This window comes from Dreissena polymorpha, chromosome 9 (genome assembly GCF_020536995.1).
Source record: "Dreissena polymorpha isolate Duluth1 chromosome 9, UMN_Dpol_1.0, whole genome shotgun sequence".
Lineage (NCBI taxonomy): Eukaryota > Metazoa > Mollusca > Bivalvia > Myida > Dreissenidae > Dreissena > Dreissena polymorpha.
The window spans coordinates 3,483,333-3,501,969 of NC_068363.1; the positions used below are offsets into that span (position 1 = coordinate 3,483,333).

General features: G+C 35.0%; 1 protein-coding gene across 2 annotated transcripts in view; it reads left to right on the forward strand.

The window, feature by feature from the left end:
• The first annotated feature begins 763 nt into the window (after positions 1-763).
• LOC127845873 (inositol monophosphatase 1-like) overlaps positions 764-18,637 on the forward strand; it is a 35,212-nt gene continuing 17,338 nt past the window's right edge. The window contains exons 1-6 of one of the 2 annotated variants that reach the window (XM_052377047.1): positions 764-988; positions 3,004-3,089; positions 8,806-8,974; positions 15,332-15,428; positions 15,720-15,853; positions 16,244-16,348. In XM_052377047.1, the coding sequence (XP_052233007.1) occupies positions 8,949-8,974; positions 15,332-15,428; positions 15,720-15,853; positions 16,244-16,348 (362 nt within the window). In that variant the 5' untranslated portion in view covers positions 764-988; positions 3,004-3,089; positions 8,806-8,948. Of the gene's footprint in view, positions 989-3,003; positions 3,090-8,805; positions 8,975-12,503; positions 12,523-15,331; positions 15,429-15,719; positions 15,854-16,243; positions 16,349-18,637 lie in introns of those variants that run through there. The other variant, XM_052377048.1, reaches the window with a different exon arrangement.

Below are 18,637 nucleotides of genomic sequence, written 5' to 3' on the forward strand. Positions count from 1 at the left end.
TGCTTTTTAATTGAAAATTTGAACAATGCACTACTTAAGACGTATTTAAAATATAAGCGCTAATGTTATTATAGCTTTGGGAAGTGTAAATCTCACGTTTTGAATGTATGTATTTAATAGTTTATCTAAATATTTGCATGAGTTAAGTGCTTGATTTTCAATAGTTTTGAAGGAGCGGTGTCATAAATTATCATTTTACACGTGCATGGGTAACATTTTTGCGATATTACATACATAATAGGAACGTGAACTTTTAACATGTTGTTTAAAAGATAAACTTCAATGTCATAATCGTCCGTCATTAAAATAACATCTTAGCCTTTCGAAATGCACTTGAGAACTTGGAACAAACATTGCTGCACATTATCGAATCAAATATCGCACACAATAACAGTGTTTGTACATGGTGGACGGGATATTGGTTTATTTGTCAGACTTCGTTGTTAATGTAAAAAAAACTGATTTCACTTTAAATTACTGAACGTTAGAAACGTATTATTTATACATGACAAAATACTTATGTTTTTCACGTATATTATTACCTCTGCAATTGAATAATATTCCCTATGCGAATAACGGCCAATTGTGCATTCAGACTTATGTAAATAATGATGGACAAATAATAACTCATAAAACATAACTAATTCCGCATGTATTCGATCATTAGTTCAGACAATTTTACGCTACATAGCACGTGATCACAAAAACGTAACACAATACCGTCATAACGTGACGTACCGGGTATACGTCGTTTCTAAGCCACGGCGTATGAGATTATTACAAATCATAGAACCTATGGGAAATCTTTCTAGTAAACATCAAATTTCGCGCGCTTCGCATCCGAAAAAAAGCGCCTTGCGTGCCAGCGTGCGCAGCAATCCTGAAGTGGAGAATATCAACGACGACAATGCTTCTGAAATTCAAGAGCGAGCTTCCGTTGCCAGTAAGGATGACGAAGGGGAATGTATAGATGATGAATTTTCAAACGGTGGGTATAAACTATAAACAAACTGAAACATCAGTTGCATTAGCATAAAATCATTCTTATCATTGCTTTCATGTTTCCCTTACGTAAATCGTCTTACCAATATGCATACATTAAGACAAAGAAAAAGGCACAAAACAAATACCAATTAATAAAACGGGTCAACGCCTTGAAACTTCCTACCAAAAAGTCGTATTGAGCAAAGATTAATATAATTCATAGTCGATGAACATTTACATGTTGTTCGACTAGCGCTATTGAGTATTGGGCTGTGTTTATAAACGTAGTTTTGCTCACGCTGCTGCAAACACACTGTGAAGACTGTTATTCTAACACACTGTGAATAATGTAATTGCAACAAAGTGTGAAGACTGTAATTGCAACACACTGTGAAGACTGTAATTCTAACACTCTGTGAAGACTGTAATTGCAACAAAGTGTGAAGACTGTAATTGCAACACACTGTGAAGACTGTAATTGTAACACACTGTGAAGACTATAATTCTAACACTCTGTGAATACTTTAATTGCAACACAGTATGAAGACTGTAATTGCAAAACACTGTGAAGACTGTAATTCTAACACTCTGTGAATACTGTAATTGCAACACAGTATGAAGACTGTAATTGCAACACACTGTGAAGACTGTAATTGTAACACACTGTAAAGACTGTAATTCTAACACTCTGTGAATAATGTAATTGCAACAAAGTGTGAAGACTGTAATTGCAACACACTGTGAAGACTGTTATTCTAACACTATGTGAATAATGTATTTGCAGCACGGTGTGAAGACTGTAATTGCAACACACTGTGAAGACTGTAATTGCAACACACTGTGAAGACTGTAATTGTAATACACTGTGAAGACTATAATTCTAACACTCTGTGAAGACTGTAATTGCAACACAGTGTGAAGACTGTAATTGTAATACACTGTGAATAGTAAAGCAATGTGAGGGTTGTGATTGTACATGAAGGAATTTACGTGTAGATCAAAAGTATCAACTTTGTATGAGAATATGACGAAACAAAAGACTATGTGACTTTTCGCAGCCTAATAATATATCATCATCGCCATCACCAATATCAATTTTTGTCTGATCAGAATATTACGAAACAAAAGGCTATTAAACTTTACGCGGCATTATAATATGTACATATACCATCAACAACATCCTCGTGGCCGTCCTCGCCGTCATGGAAATGATGCCACCATTCTTTTACTCAGTACCGTTCGTACACGAGCGAAATTAATTATATAAATAGCCCGCATAAATTAATGCTATAAGAACAATTAATGTACGCTAGCACTTTCGATACTTATATATTCTTTCGATCTCACTGATGAAATTCATAGGCAGATTTACCAGGTTACCAATTATAGGTTTAGCAATCATTGCTTTGTAAAATGGGAAACAAAGTTAATGTCTGCGCCTTACAAAAAGAGCGTTGAATCCTCGCTATCTTTCGCAAATGCTAGAAACGTGTTTCTTATTGTAAATGTATTGCAATTTAACGTTAGGACAATGGCTGAGACATTTCATTGTTTGAATAATCCCAATTAATCTTGCAATAGATAAACACGTTCTTTTGAAACGCAAAAGCCTACATCTCTTTACAAATCAATGCTATATTCAAAATCAGAAACATTACGGACAGTTTAAGGCTTCCTTTAAACTGAGGTAAATAATTTCACTGTATTAATGCAATTTACTGTAATGATGGATTCAACGTTAAGACAACATTTATTAATAATTTATCTTTTTTTAACTGTTTAAATCAAAGGTGATAGAGTATTTAAAATATATAGTCGTGACATTAAATTGCATGTATTTATTCCTGTGTTACAAAGATGTTACAAGAAAAAAAAAATGCATATCGGGTCCGTTTTATTCTTACGAAATACTTGAAAAATGTTTTTAAAACGGGCCAAATATCTACCGAAATATAAAGTGCTGCAGTGATGATATGGTGACGATTTATTTCTCCTGCATAGTTAGCGTCCCTATTTCAGATGAACCGGAAGAGCGAGTGACCGATGAAATAATGGGGATTTGCGGGGTGGCGCAGACACATAACATGGAATACGTTTCAAAATCGGTATAGATTAAAGAACATAAAACGAAGATAATCTAATATTTTATTTTACATATAATTATAGGTTATTAGACGTTTCACTGTACAATACGGAGATATATTTGGACGAGCACACAGTTTGAAGTCATATTGGACGAGCCGTAAGGCGAGTCCAATATGACTTCAAACTGTGTGCGAGTCCAAATATATCACGTGTTGTACAGTTTAAACGTCTAATAAACTTTTTATTCTATATCCTCATTACCAAACCAGCTTTCCGTATTTTTATTTTCATTCATTGATTACGCATTTTATGACGTATCTCGTGTGACGTCATTTCTCTGACGAAACATACTAGTATAAGCAAGACTCTGCATTTTATGGACAACAATATGGAGGTGGTAGTGTTTAATAAATCTAGTAGCAAATTATACCATTTTGATAGCATTGAACGAATCCAAAAAGCAAAACGTATTTCGGATTGTGTGTTTGTCATGCATAATTGTTAACTTCGATAGGAATAAAACAACTCGCTCCGACAGGATTACGAATTCGTAAATTGTGTTTTGGCCTTTGGGTCAGAATGGTGAGCATGTGTACAAACGCTATCAACAAATACTGTGGTTTAAAATGCATTTCGATAAATGAATGGAAGAACAGAAAATGGAAATGCATATCATTGTAACTTAGATGTTATTAGGCTAACATTGGATTAAAGTTGTCATTTTGTTTTGCTGTTGCATATTTGTTTTCAATTTATAGCAATAACAATATCACTTGCTTTTGCATTTTTTTTTTATTTCTAACAATAAAAAATAATTAAATATCACATTCTCGATTCGTTTTTTTATTTCCTCTCATATTTTCAATAGGAAAGTATTAAAAAGAGACATACAAGCAAAATATCGCCTGTGTGAATCGATTATAGTACATTCGGATACTTTTTCTCGGTAACGGCTTTTATCGTTATAAAACAATTGCTTAGTGCACTTGTACTCAACTGTCCAATATGGAAAAAATACAGACTTTTTGGATCCAATACCGGAATATATTGGACGGTCACGTGGTACATATGAAGAATGCCGATTGGATGAATTTATTATCCCCACGCTTTTTGAAAAAAAGGTGGGGATATTGTGGTTATCTCCGCCGTCCGTCCGTCTGTCCGTCCGTCCGTCCGTCCTGGCCACTATCTCCTCCTACACTAAAAGCACTAGAACCTTGAAACTTACACACATGGTAGCTATGAGGATATGTGCGACCCTGCACTATTTGGAATTTTGATCTGACCCCTGGGTCAAAAGTTATAGCGGTTGGGGTGGGGCCGCGTCAGAAATTATCACTCATTTTTTTAGGTTATTTTACATTTACTTCTTTATTTCTACACCGATTCACTTCAAATTGATACTGGACCTCTCTTATGACAATACGGTCAATCTCAACCATGCATGGCCCCATTCCCAACCCTGGGGCGCCCCGCCCACATAGGCCACACCCACCAAAAATTTCCATTTACTATAATTTTTTCATTTCTACACGGATTCACTTCAAATTGATACTGAACTTTTGTTATGACATTAGGGTCAATCTCAACTATGCATGGCCCCAATCCCAACCCTGGGGCGCCCCGCCCACATAGGCCACACCCACCAAAAAATTGCCTTTACTATAATTTTTTCATTTCTACACGGATTCACTTCAAATTGATACTGAACTTCTCTTATGACATTAGGGTCAATCTCAACTATGCATGGCCCCATAACCAACCCTGGGGCCCCACCCACATAGACCACACCCACCCAAAATTGCCTTTACTATAATTTCTTCATTTCTACACCGATTCACTTCAAATTGATATTGAACTTCTCTTATGACAATACAGTCAATCTCAACTATGCATGGCCCCATTACCAACCCTGGGGCGCCCCGCCCACATAGACCACACCCACCCAAAATTGCCTTTTACTATAATTTCTTCATTTCTACACCGATTCACTTCAAATTGATACTGAACCTCTCTTATGACAATACGGTCAATCTCAACTATGCATGACCCCATTACCAACCCTGGGGCCCCGCCCACATAGACCACACCCGCCCAAAATTGCCTTTTACTATAATTTCTTCATTTCTACACCGATTCACTTCAAATTGATACTGAACTTCTCTTATGACAATACGGTCAATCTCAACTATGGCACAATTACCAACCCTGGGGCGCCCTGCCCACATATGTCACACCCACCCAAAATTGCCTTTTACTATAACTTCTTCATTTCTACACCAATTCACTTCTAATTGATGATGAACTTCTCTTATGACAATACGGTCAATCTCAGCTATGCATGGCCCCATTACCAACCCTGGGGCACACCTAGGTCAAACATTCGGCGTGGGGATACGCGTCGGCCTCTGCCGCGCCATTTCTAGTTGGATATAGAATAATTATAGGTTATTAGACGTTTCACTGTACAATACGGAGATATATTTGGACGAGCACACAGTTTAAGTCATATTGGACGAGCCGTTAGGCTCTTTTTATTCTATATCCATTTCTAACGCTCTTTTGTTTCTTCTTTAAATTATATTACCAAACCAGCTTTCCGTATTTTTATTTTCATTCACCTGATTACGCAATTTATGACGTATCTCGTGTAACGTCATTTCTCTGACGAAACATACTAGTATAAGCAAGACTTTCTGCATTTTAGGGACACGGATTGTGTGTTTGTAATGCATAATTGTTAACTTCGATAGGAATAAAACAACTCGCTCCGACAGGATTACGAATTCGTAAATCGTGTTTTGGGTCAGAATGGTTAGCATGGGATACAAACGCTATGAAAGAAAGTGTGGATTTAAATACATTTCGATAAAGGGATGGAAGAACAGAAAATAGAAGGGCATATCATTGAACTGTGTTGCTATAAGCATTGGATTAAAGCTGTCATTGAGGTTTATAAAATAGAGTTTTTGTTTTGCTGTTGCATTTGTTTTTCAATTTCAAATAATAACAATATCACTTGCTGTTGCATTTGTTTTTAATTTCTAACATTTATCCAATTTATTTATTTAAGAAATACAATCTAAATATCGCCTGTGTGAATCGAATATTGTACATTCGGATACTTTTACTCGGTAACGGCTTTTATCGTTATAAAACAATTGCTTAGTGCACTTGTACTCAACTGTCCAATATGGAAAAAATACAGACTTTGGATCCAATACCGGAATATATTGGACGGTCACGTGGTTCTTATGAAGAATGCCCATTGGATGAATTTATTGGATATAGAATAATCGTTTAAATTACTTCAGATTAATGAAAATATAATATAGCTAAAACGTCAAAGAAATACTTTAAATCTTAAATATCATATTAATCAATTATAAATGTTACATTATTGTACGGCGTTCCGAGTTGGATAGTAGTTGCGTTGAGAAAGTAAAATTGTTTAAAAAAAAAATATATGATTATAATAACAATTATGTGTTGCATTATTACTGAACTATAATATATAATATATACTGTGGTTTTGTCACAAAATCGCAAAGACTGTTTAAAACAGATTTTTCTTATGAACATCATTTAAGTATAATAAGTAAAGATTAAGTTTTAAATACACGATTTGTGCGGAATGTTTTCGTTAATTTTTCAATAATACGGAAGTTGTTTATATATGTTATGTTTGTATGTATAAGAGAAACAACGATTAAACTACACTACTAGGGCGGCATTTATTGCAGAATGAATGCACATTGTTCACGGATATTTCCGACTTTAGAACATTTTTTTCCCTCAGCAACTTTATTTCAATTTGACAATATGTAGCAACTAAAATTTACTTCAAATAACTAAAAAATTGTCATCATCATCATCATCATCATCATCATCATCATCATCATCATCATCATCATCATCATTATCATCATCTGATAATCATCATCATCATCATCATCATCATCATCATCAGCAGCATCATCATCATCATCATCATCATCATCATCATCATCATCATCATCACCACCATCATCATCATCATAATCATCATCATCATCATCATCATCATCATCTCCTTCTTCTTCATCTTCTTCTCAATTAAGCCCGAAAGCATGGATGAAAAAGGTTGACATATGTAGAGTCAACACTTGTCCATGTTGATTCGCGCGCAAATACATGTGTGATGTATTTGTTATTATTAATATATATCGATTGACTGCAGCGGAAAACTAATGCCCGACAAATGGATTTTCAATTCATAATTTATCTACAATACTTATTATGATTACAAATGTCAAACGAGACTTCCGTATTAATATCCAGTATAAGTACAGTATGGTCGCTTTATTACAAACTGATTTTTTTTAAATAGTTAAATAGAGAATAATAGGTTAGTGTTGATTATAGATCAGGTTTATCATGCGAGGCTTAGTAAACAAAAAGCACGAGCCATGGCGAGTGCTTTTTCGTTTTCGTTTTCGTAAACCTGATGTATAACCAACACTAACCTATTATTCTATTTATCCCACTTTTTATTCAGTAAACCTTTTTATTTAAACAAAATTACTTTAAAGGGGCCTTTTCACAGATTTTGGCATTTTTTAACTTATTCATTAAATGCTTTATATCGATAAATGTAAACATTGGATCGTAAAAGCTCCAGTAAAAAATCAAGAATAAAATTAAAAAAAGGAAAAGAACATTGCCCGGATCAGGTTTCGAACCTGTGACCCCTGGAGTCCTGCCAAAGTCCTTAAGTAAAAACGCTTTAGCCTACTGAGCTATTCCGCCAAATACACATACTTTACGTATTTTATACCTTATATAAGCAATCTTCGTAGTTTCACAAAATTTAACGATAAAAACAGAACTCTCCAAATTATTCAATCGTTTCGCGTTGCAACGCTTTATAATTTTTAGGTTTTAAAATCGTCAAAATATGCATATAATGGCTATATTAGACCATGGTTAATGATCAGTATTACTGTTTCCTCACAAATATCATAACTCAAACGAAAATTTGCGAATCTGAAACAACTTTTTTCAATTTTGTCATTTTACCAAAGCGTGAAAAGATCCCTTTAACTGAATAATTTCGCATTTTCATTACAGTTTGTCGTACTTTTATAATGACTGTAGTGTAACCAATGTCAGTTTATTACACCGCGTTCCAAAAATAACTGCTGATCAAATTTATTTTTTTTAATCAGAATATCGTTCTTTGACAAAGAGCGTGCGTTATTAATTACAATTTTATTCATATTGAATTGCAAATCTAAAAGTTTTATAACATCAATAATATTTAGTTGTTATATACAAGGAACTACATTTATTTACAACGTAGCTTAACAACGCAGCACGTGCCGTTGATTATAAATGACATTTAATCAACGGGGCTTTAATCAACCGAATTCGCTGTAAAAGTGGGATAAAACTATTTCAAGCATATGTTTCCATGTCAAATGAAGATTTAACACATACACAAAGATATGTAACATAATTTTTTATCTTGAATTATGCAATCAACTTCCTATTACCTATTTATTTTCATATGCGCATAATATCATATCGCTGTTAAGATGTGTCAATTTCTAACGATTGTGTGATTTGTTGTGCAGCCCGACACAAAAATTTGGTAGTCCCCAGGCTCCAGGTTGTGATTTTTTTGGACTCTTGGTTATTGAATGTATATATGTTTCAATTGGTATGTACAAGAAAAACGATTTCAACTATTTTCAGGGCTTTGTAGAAGTCATGCCAACGGAAAACGTGACTTCCGACAAACAATTATTACAGAAGATGCGGAATAGTTTTAGAAGGGACATGGTGTTGGCATTTCAAAGAACTTGCTCTCAAACGAAGATCAAGAAAGCGAATAGAGGATGAAGTCAATCAAATTTCAATTCTGGTATATATAATGAAGGCAGATGATTGTGATTTGAAAATGTGAATATGCTATTTTGAATAGAACAAAATAATACATGTGCCTATTTATTTTAGTTAGATTTTATGGTATTCCTTAGCCTCCAAAAAGATCCTTAACCCGAACCATACTTATTTTGTGTTTATTATTTTGGCTATCTCGAGTCATTACATTTATAATTGGGCCTTGTTCTGGAAAAAGTGGTTAACGCATCTGCATTTAGTGCTGTCCCAGACTAGCCATTAATGACTGCAATGTTAATTACAGACGAACTTTCCGTATTTAAGGTAATTTTCGTTGAAGGGAAGCATCTTCTTATTTTAAAGTGGGTATATACGATTTTGTCAAATATTTATGAATTTATATAAACTGTGTTAAAAAAAACTTATTATATATATATTTCAATATAAATTAAAAGAAAAGTTAAAAAGAACATGTGTCGAAAATGCGAAATAAGCCAGATATTTAATTCTGAAATTGAAAACGGCTGTACAGCCGAATTCGCCAGCATGTATACCATACATGTACGATGTGCATCTAAACTTAATTTTACGGTTTATTTGAATTCCTGCAACGATATCTATTCATACGACACACGAACACTATCTCCGGTCCTAATACAAAGACGAATGCTTCGGTTATTGTAGGAAAATATGTACGTCAGTATCGGCTCGGGGCGCTAATTTGTCTTTGCTGCATTTTATGAAATTCGGCTTTAATGTATAATTTTTCTTGCCTATTTTGTGTTATTGTAACATATTTTATCAATATATTACAATTAAACACATATAAAAAATCGTATATACCCGCTTTAAATACAGTTTAGGCAGAAAAGTCGTATCTGATTAGCCTGTGCGGACAAGGGCGATATTGTACGCGCATGCATTAAACCCCGTTTTCCCAGAACTAGACTCAATTCATTTGCTCAATATGCGAACTAGACATGCTTATCCTCCTCCTCCTCCTCTTCCTCCTCATCATCATCAACATCATCATCATCATTAAATGCGAAGCTGTTAGTAACACCACCAATGCAAATTGTTATAAAACAAAATCAACTGCAACTAACAGTCGAAATGAAACGTGTTCACTGCCGAATTTGCTAGTGTATAGCCTTTCTATCATACGACAAAACTTTCCAGAAGCTCAAGTCTCATTTCTGCACTTTTATATACTAGCATTCCACTATGCGGACCAGTAAAAGGACAGTTGTCTGCATCTTCATGTAAGCATTAGGTTATCAATGATTAAAGGTGACCAGTCAGCGTTTGACACCGTTACTTTAAACCAAGCAAAATAAAAACACAGTTTGAACAGGTTTTATTTATAAAAATACACTAAACAGTTGTATGTGTTATAATTTGTGAAAGTAATCGTGTAGGCAATGATAAGGCTTTCAATTTTTTCCCATGCGTTACAAACCATAGTGAAGCCTAAACAAATGCAGTTCAGACTGCAGTGCATTGTTATTATAAAAATATTTTGACATAAACTATTTATGATGATGAATATGTTGATGATGATTATGCTGCTGCTGATGATGATCAAGATGATGATGAGGAGGAGGTAGATTAAAGCAATGACACAATTAATAAATGAGAGATGAAAAAACAAATGAATCCGTTAATGAATATAAATATACAAGATCGTTTGAAATATTTAAATCATTTCTGCGCTAAATTTAAGTAAAACGATGTTGCAGAGCAAACATTACCAGTTGTTTTAAATGTATCAGTTGACAAGCGTTTTCTTTCATAACATTTTTTTTCATAAATTTTCTAAAAATTCACTTTCAGTAGATTCTTAACTTATTAAATGCTTCACTTTCAAAATGTAAAGATAAAAAAAGGAATCAAATTTAAAAAACAACAACTGGTAAACGAAATAATTAAGGGGTTCATACAATAAGACCATTTTAATTCAATCGGGTATGGTGATGCTTTTTAACCATCCGGATATCAGACCGATAAGCAGATGCCCAGCTATTCGTCCCGTTTGAATGTTTAAACCTATTTCGACCCCTCCGCGGGCCTCATCAGGTGGTGGCCCACTGAGTCACGTGACACAGTGGACAGATTTCCCCACGATAGGTTTTTTTTTCTTTTTCAGTCTTTCATTTTGAGCTGCATTTTTTTCACCATTTAAGCGTTAAATTAATTCTGAAATTTCGGAAGCGCATTTAAAAGTTTAATGATTCATTAAAGTGGACGTTTTTACGGGAAGGAAACAGGCTGGAAAGAGAATTTACGTTTCTTTGGCGGAGTTGTCTCGCTTTGAAGAGTTGTCTCGCCCTTTGTAGCTGCTCGCTTTGTAGTAAGTCTAACTCGCTGTTGACTTGTGCAGTTTGTTTCCAATAAAATGATTGCAGGTGAATTTTTCTTATCAACGTCAAATGTAATTCGTTCATATGCGAACTTCTTCTTTTCACGATAATCAGAAAAGCTTAGATCCGTTACATCTCGTTTTCTTATGGTTTGAACTGTACTGTAGCCAGAGTTACTGTTATTGCTGTCTGTAGAATCAAATGATTCGCAGCTGGAACTTTCAACGATATCTTCAAGAAGATCTTTAGCTTGAGATGCCTCGTCTGAGAAGGTTATCTTTGCTTGACTGGCTGATTGGAACATATCACAAACATTAGCATTAATTTGCGTTGCGGTTTTTGCAAATCTAGCATCATTGACACCATCATCCAATGAGTGAATGTCATTCTTTTTAAGAACTTCATCGATCTCATTAATCAATGCGTCAACTGGAATGTCTTTGTACACTATTGGAGTCGCTTTGTTCTCTGTAAGAATCGCATCAACTGTTTTTAGGAATTCATCCAGCTCTTTTAGCTGTTTGTGAGCGTACTCTACAAAATTGTCTGCATGTTTTAGTTCGGAATCATTGTTTGGTGCTTCGTGATTGTTTCTCTTGTCGATCTCTTTTTCAACAGTGACATTCATGTGCTTCAAATTGTCGCTTTTTATTGCTCTAAGAGCTGTTTTGTTCATCACTTTTTCGCTTTGATTAGGAGCATTTGTTTCATTTGGTCTGTGATCAGCTTCCATTGTGGTTGTTTTCTCTGGGTTTAACAAACCCCTTGCGACCAACTCAGCACGAACTCCAATTGGCAAATACCTTTTCTTTTCTGGGAATCTCAGTTTCTGTTGAAAGAAGGTTTCCCACGTTTTCTTGACATGACTCTGTCCGTCGCTTTTAGGCCAAGGAACAGAAAATCCGTCTCTCTGAACTGGGCCAGCGTTAGAATAGCCGGTGCATCCAAATGGATTAATGGTGATGTTTCCTTTGTAGGGAAACGGAGTGTGTAAAACCATTTTGTAAGACAGCTTTAAAATGCGTGTTGCTCGTTCGATAGCTTGTGCTAAAATGACGCTGTTTCTATGTCGCTTTTTGACGTACGTAGTATATTATGTCACTCAGATTGCGACGTCACGACGCTGTACTATACACGGAATGAGTTCATTATCAAGCAATTACAAAACTGCGAACACGAAAAAGGGATGATTCAAAACACCTCGTTTACAGTTGGCAGATCTACATGGTTCTTCTTAGCAAGTTTTTGTATACATTTTTTGATAACTTTATGAGCAAAATCGTTTATTACCAGCATGCTCCCGAAATACTTATAAAGATGATGATGATGATAATGAAGAAGAAGAAGAAGAAGAAGATGATGATGGTGATGATGATGATGATGATGGTGATGATGATGATGATGATGATGATGATGATGATGATGATGATGATGATGGTGATGATGATGGTGGTGGTGGTGGTGGTGGTGATGATGATGATGATGATGATGATGATGATGATGATGATGAGTTCACACATACTCTCGACTGTATTATCTTCACCAGTACGTTAAAAACGGGTCTTGGAATTTTCGTGGAAGGAGCTCCATATATGTCGATAGTTGGTCTTGCAATTAGGAAGAAATTGAAGAGATAATTTCCGGCGACCAGAGTACACTGTTCAATCGCGTATTCCAGTTCCAAAGCGGTCTCGTCAGCGAGGAAATTGTCACAGGGCGACAGTTACAATCCACTATCACCCTCGCTTCCGTGCATGTTGAAGGTCTTGTATACTTTGCAAATATTAATAAGCGAAGGAGCTTCAGTAGTTCCTCTAGCCGCGCATCTACTTCGGAGCATGGGAACAGGATCTGGATTAGATAGTATGTGTCCAATGCACTCATATGCTCTGGCAGACAACGCGATTCCGTTGTTGTCCACGTTTTGCGCCGGTATGATTTGCGATTTTCTTCGTGTACCGACGTGTTATAATACAATTAATGTTCAATGAATAATATCCGACATTTAAATATTTACATAAGCAATAATAATCTACTAGTTGGCATCTAAAACGCCTTTCAATTCAGCTATGGGGACGCAAACTCAATTATTTGAACGGCGATGTTAAAACGATCAGCAAGACTTACACCATGTTAACCATTTCATGAGGACACGTTGCACGTAATGTCTGTTTTTCTGAACAAAGGCAAAAGTCACACCCGTTATTTACAGTACGTTTATGTGACATTAGCGTATCATATCACTTCGTCATTCATCAATAAATTTTCAGTTACTTGACAGTTATTATTCAAAGTGTGCCACGCTCAAAGATCAATGTACCTCTTGAAAGCAAGCAATCAAATGTAAGCATCATACAATTCCAGGAGACTATAACATATCAGTGATCGTATAACCGTACAGAATGCATTATTGACATGGGACTCGACACGTTGCCGACATAGTACATTCTAATCAACAACGAAAGCATATGAATTTAAACGGCCAACAACAACATTTTAAACAGTTGAATTGTGAAAATGCATTTACCCGTACATGTTGAACTAGATACGAAATTTGCGATTTTATAAATATTGTAAAACGTATTGTTCAATACTTAAATATAATTGTCACTTGAAGAACAACTTATAATCGCAGAATATGAGTGAGCTTCGCATTAAGTGTCACTTTCAAAATTAACATTATTTTCCCAAAGAAAAGACTTCACAATAAGCTGTTAAATAAAAAGTATAACTGCCTATAAATAGATCTGATGTATTCAGTATAACTGAGACATAGCGCTACTAGTACGGCTCTTGTTGACAAAATTGAGCTTCTTTTTATATGGGAAATATTGTCAGCAAATTTTTCCTTACACTTAACCATATATGCCTAGCGTCTAGAAAAAAGGCATTGGCAAACAGCGAAGACCTAGATGAGACGCAGTCTGCGCTGTTTGCTTAAAGGAATTTCTGCAAGAAATATTCTAAATATAGAAATAAATATACAATGTACTAGACGTCCCTATTTTTGGAAATAAATTTATCCAATTTTGAAGTTCCGCACTGATGATCGATACATCAACATCGAATATCTACCTGTTTACCGGTACGTATTTATACGTTGATGTCGTATGCTTGTTTAAAAACCAAAAGCACTTAAACCATGTTGGCGTTTGTGAGTGTTGTTTTATAGTTCATCGTCAAACAATAGAAGTAATCGAAAGATTATTGAAAGATGCATGCGATTCGGACAGCATTATTTCGTACGTGTAATATGTACAGTGTTTAAGGGCACTGGTTCGGTGGAGATCTAATCGTTTTGGGAGACTATTTAGATTTAGAAAATGTATCCTGTGCACAAATTATGCCTCTTAGGTGCTCTTGAAATCAATATATAAACGTCTTAGGATACAAAATATACAGGAAATGTATGGCTGTATCCACAGTAAATCATTCATTTATCTACAATAATCATATTTTTGGTTACCGGTAGTTGCAATGATTCAACTCTCAGCTTTATAACCCAAAGTATCGAGAGCTGTCATAGCAAAAATTATCAAAGGCTCTGGGAGTCCGTCTATATGGACAAAGTAGTATGTGATACAATCCTTTTTTTATTCCACTCTATTGGTATAAGGAAATGCTAACACTAACAAGATGCTAATTAGGAGATTGTAACTTTTTCCTTTTTCTTTGGAGATGTCTAGTCCTTACTAGAACATTACACCCCTTGATAAGGATATACCAAAGTCAATTTTAATCAGAAATTAGTGTCTTCTAAATAGGACTTGATAAATAGTCTCTATAGGCTCTATTCACTAGGAGATACTTAATGTCTTTGAATGGGACATAGGGACATTGTATCTTGTAATGAGGAGAAACTTACCAGTGATAAGGTTATACTCTCCAAACTAAGATAATGGAATGCAAAAATAAATATTTAATTACCGGTAATAATACAAATAATTATATTGACTGTTTAACAAAGATGCTTCCATAGATATTTAATCTCAATGTTTTATCTTTCATGTATTGTACAGTTACCACATAAGAACAAGAAGTCACTTCTTCAGCATGGCACACAACATTGAAGAATATTTCGGATTTGCAAAGGAAATGGCAAATGAAGCTGGAAAGGTACCACTCTTTGATTTACATAATGACATAAAATTATGTCTATGTATTGTTGTTAATGTGCCGTAAATGCCTGATAATTTTTTTCCTAAACGTAATCATTTGCTAATGAAACAAAATTTTATGTAAATGGAATATGAAAATATAGATTTTCAGCGGAGATGAACTCACTGATAAGATAAGAATCTGCAGGGGGTGCTAACATAAGATTGTTTCTTTTGCACTGAGCAAGTTTTTGGAACGTATTTTTGATGGACACATCCACTTCCTTGAAATACTTTGGTTTCATTTCAGAGAGTGAAAACAGATTTTTACAAGAACAAGAATATATTAGTAAAAGAGAACTTTGCTGATCTCGTTACGGAGACCGATAAAGCTGTCGAGGACTTGATATTTGGAAGAATCAAGGAAAAGTACCCAACCCATAAGTAAGGTCTCTAATCAATATCAATATTTATTGCGTCTGTTGCGTCCAAATAATGGAATTATTTCTTGCAAGTAGTGGACAATTAATGCAATTGTGGATTAGTTAATTGCAATAGTGACTATTGCATGCAGTTGTGGACTTATTACTTGCAAGCAGTGGACTAATACATGTAATTGTTGACTTATTACCTGCGAGTAGTGGACTACCTATTTCATATTATAATCGATTAATTACTTGCAATAATGGACTTTTACATGCAATATTGGACTTATTACTTGCAAGTTGTAGACTATTTCATGCAAGTAGTGGACTATTTCATGCAATAATTGATTTATTACCTGCGATAGTTGATTGTTACATGCAATAGTGTACTTACTACTTGCAATACCAGGTGCATTGGTGAGGAGACGGTGTCAGCAAGTGGCCATTGTGAGCTCACAGACGAACCCACCTGGATAGTTGACCCTGTAGATGGCACCACCAACTTTGTTCATGGGTAAGTAAAACATATCTTCTTGTTGTTGTAAATGTAAATCCTCCATTATGGAAACATTTATCTATTGTAGCTATTAATTTTATAGGACATAGTGGGTTGGTAAAACATATCTTGTTGTTGATGTAAACTTAAATTATTGATTTGTTATTATTAATGTATTAAAATTAAATCACATGGAATTGATTATACCCCTTCAAGCAAATTTTGAAAAGGGATATATTGGAGTAACATTTGATGGTCAGTTTGTTTACAATTTGTATAACTTTGTGCATTTCATGTACATTTCTCAAACTTGTGTTAAACATTTAAGAAAGGGAAACTGCAAACTAAAAACATTTAATATTACCACTAAGTGAAGATGTGCAAGAATCTTTTTTCATGTCAACTGATCGACATATTCCTGAGTTATAAGCCTTTGAACATAGCTGACAAAATGGTAAGGGGGTATTGGTAACATAGCTCTTGTTAATATACATGGTAAGGGGGTATTGGTATCATAACTCTTGTTAATATACATGGTAAGGGGGTATGAGTAACATAGCTCTTGTTAATATACATGTGGTAAGGGGGTATTGATAACATAGCTCTTGCTAATATACATGGTAAGGGGGTATTGATAACATAGCTCTTGTTAATATACATGGTAAGGGGGTATTGGTAACATAGCTCTTGTTAATATACATGGTAAGGGGGTATTGGTAACGTAGCTCTTGTTAATATACACGGTAAGGGGGTATTGGTAACATAGCTCTTGTTAATATACATGTGGTAAGGGGGTATTGGTAACATAGCTCTTGTTAATATACATGGTAAGGGGGTATTGGTAACATAGCTCTTGTTAATATACATGGTAAGGGGGTATTGGTAACATAGCTCTTGTTAATATACATGTGGTAAGGGGGTATTGGTAACATAGCTCTTGTTAAGATATACATGGTAAGGGGGTATTGGTAACATAGCTCTTGTTAATATACATGGTAAGGGGGTATTGGTAACATAGCTCTTGTTAATACACATGTGGTAAGGGGGTATTGGTAACATAGCTCTTGTTAATATACATGGTAAGGGGGTATTGGTAACATAGCTCTTGTTAATATACATGGTAAGGGGGTATTGGTAACATAGCTCTTGTTAATATACATGTGGTAAGGGGGTATTGGTAACATAGCTCTTGTTAATATACATGGTAAGGGGGTATTGGTAACATAGCTCTTGTTAATATACATGTGGTAAGGGGGTATTGATAACATAGCTCTTGCTAATATACATGGTAAGGGGGTATTGATAACATAGCTCTTGTTAATATACATGGTAAGGGGGTATTAGTAACATAGCTCTTGTTAATATACATGGTAAGGGGTTATTGGTAACATAGCTCTTGTTAATATACATGGTACGGGGGTATTGGTAACATAGCTCTTGTTAATATACATGGTAAGGGGGTATTGGTAACATAGCTCTTGTTAATATACATGTGGTAAGGGAGTATTGGTAACATAGCTCTTGTTAATATACATGTGGTAAGGGGGTATTGATAACATAGCTCTTGTTAATATACATGTGGTAAGGGAGTATTGGTAACATAGCTCTTGTTAATATACATGTGGTAAGGGGGTATTGATAACATAGCTCTTGTTAATATACATGGTAAGGGGGTATTGGTAACAAAGCTCTTGTTAATATACATGGTAAGGGGGAATTGGTAACATAGCTCTTGTTAATATACATGGTAAGGGGGTATTGGTACCATAGCTCTTGTAAATATACATGGTAGGGGGGTATTGGTAACATAGCTCTTGCTAATATACATGTGGTAAGGGAGTATTGGTAACATAGCTCTTGTTAATATACATGTGGTAAGGGGGTATTGGTAACATAGCTCTTGTGAATATACATGGTAAGGGGGTATTGGTAACATAGCTCTTGTTAATATACATGTGGTAAGGGGGTATTGGTAACATAGCTCTTGTGAATATACATGGTAAGGGGGTATTGGTAACATAGCTCTTGTGAATATACATGGTAAGGGGGTATTGGTAACATAACTCTTGTTAATATACATGTGGTAAGGGGGTGTTGGTAACATAGCTCTTGTTAATATACATGTGGGAAGGGGGTATTGGTAACATAGCTCTTGTTAATATACATGGTAAGGGGGTATTGGTAACATAGGTCTTGTTAATATACATGGTAAGGGGGTATTGGTAACATAGCTCTTGTTAATATACATGGTAAGGGGATATTGGTAACATAACTCTTGTTAATATACATGGTAAGGGGGTATTGGTA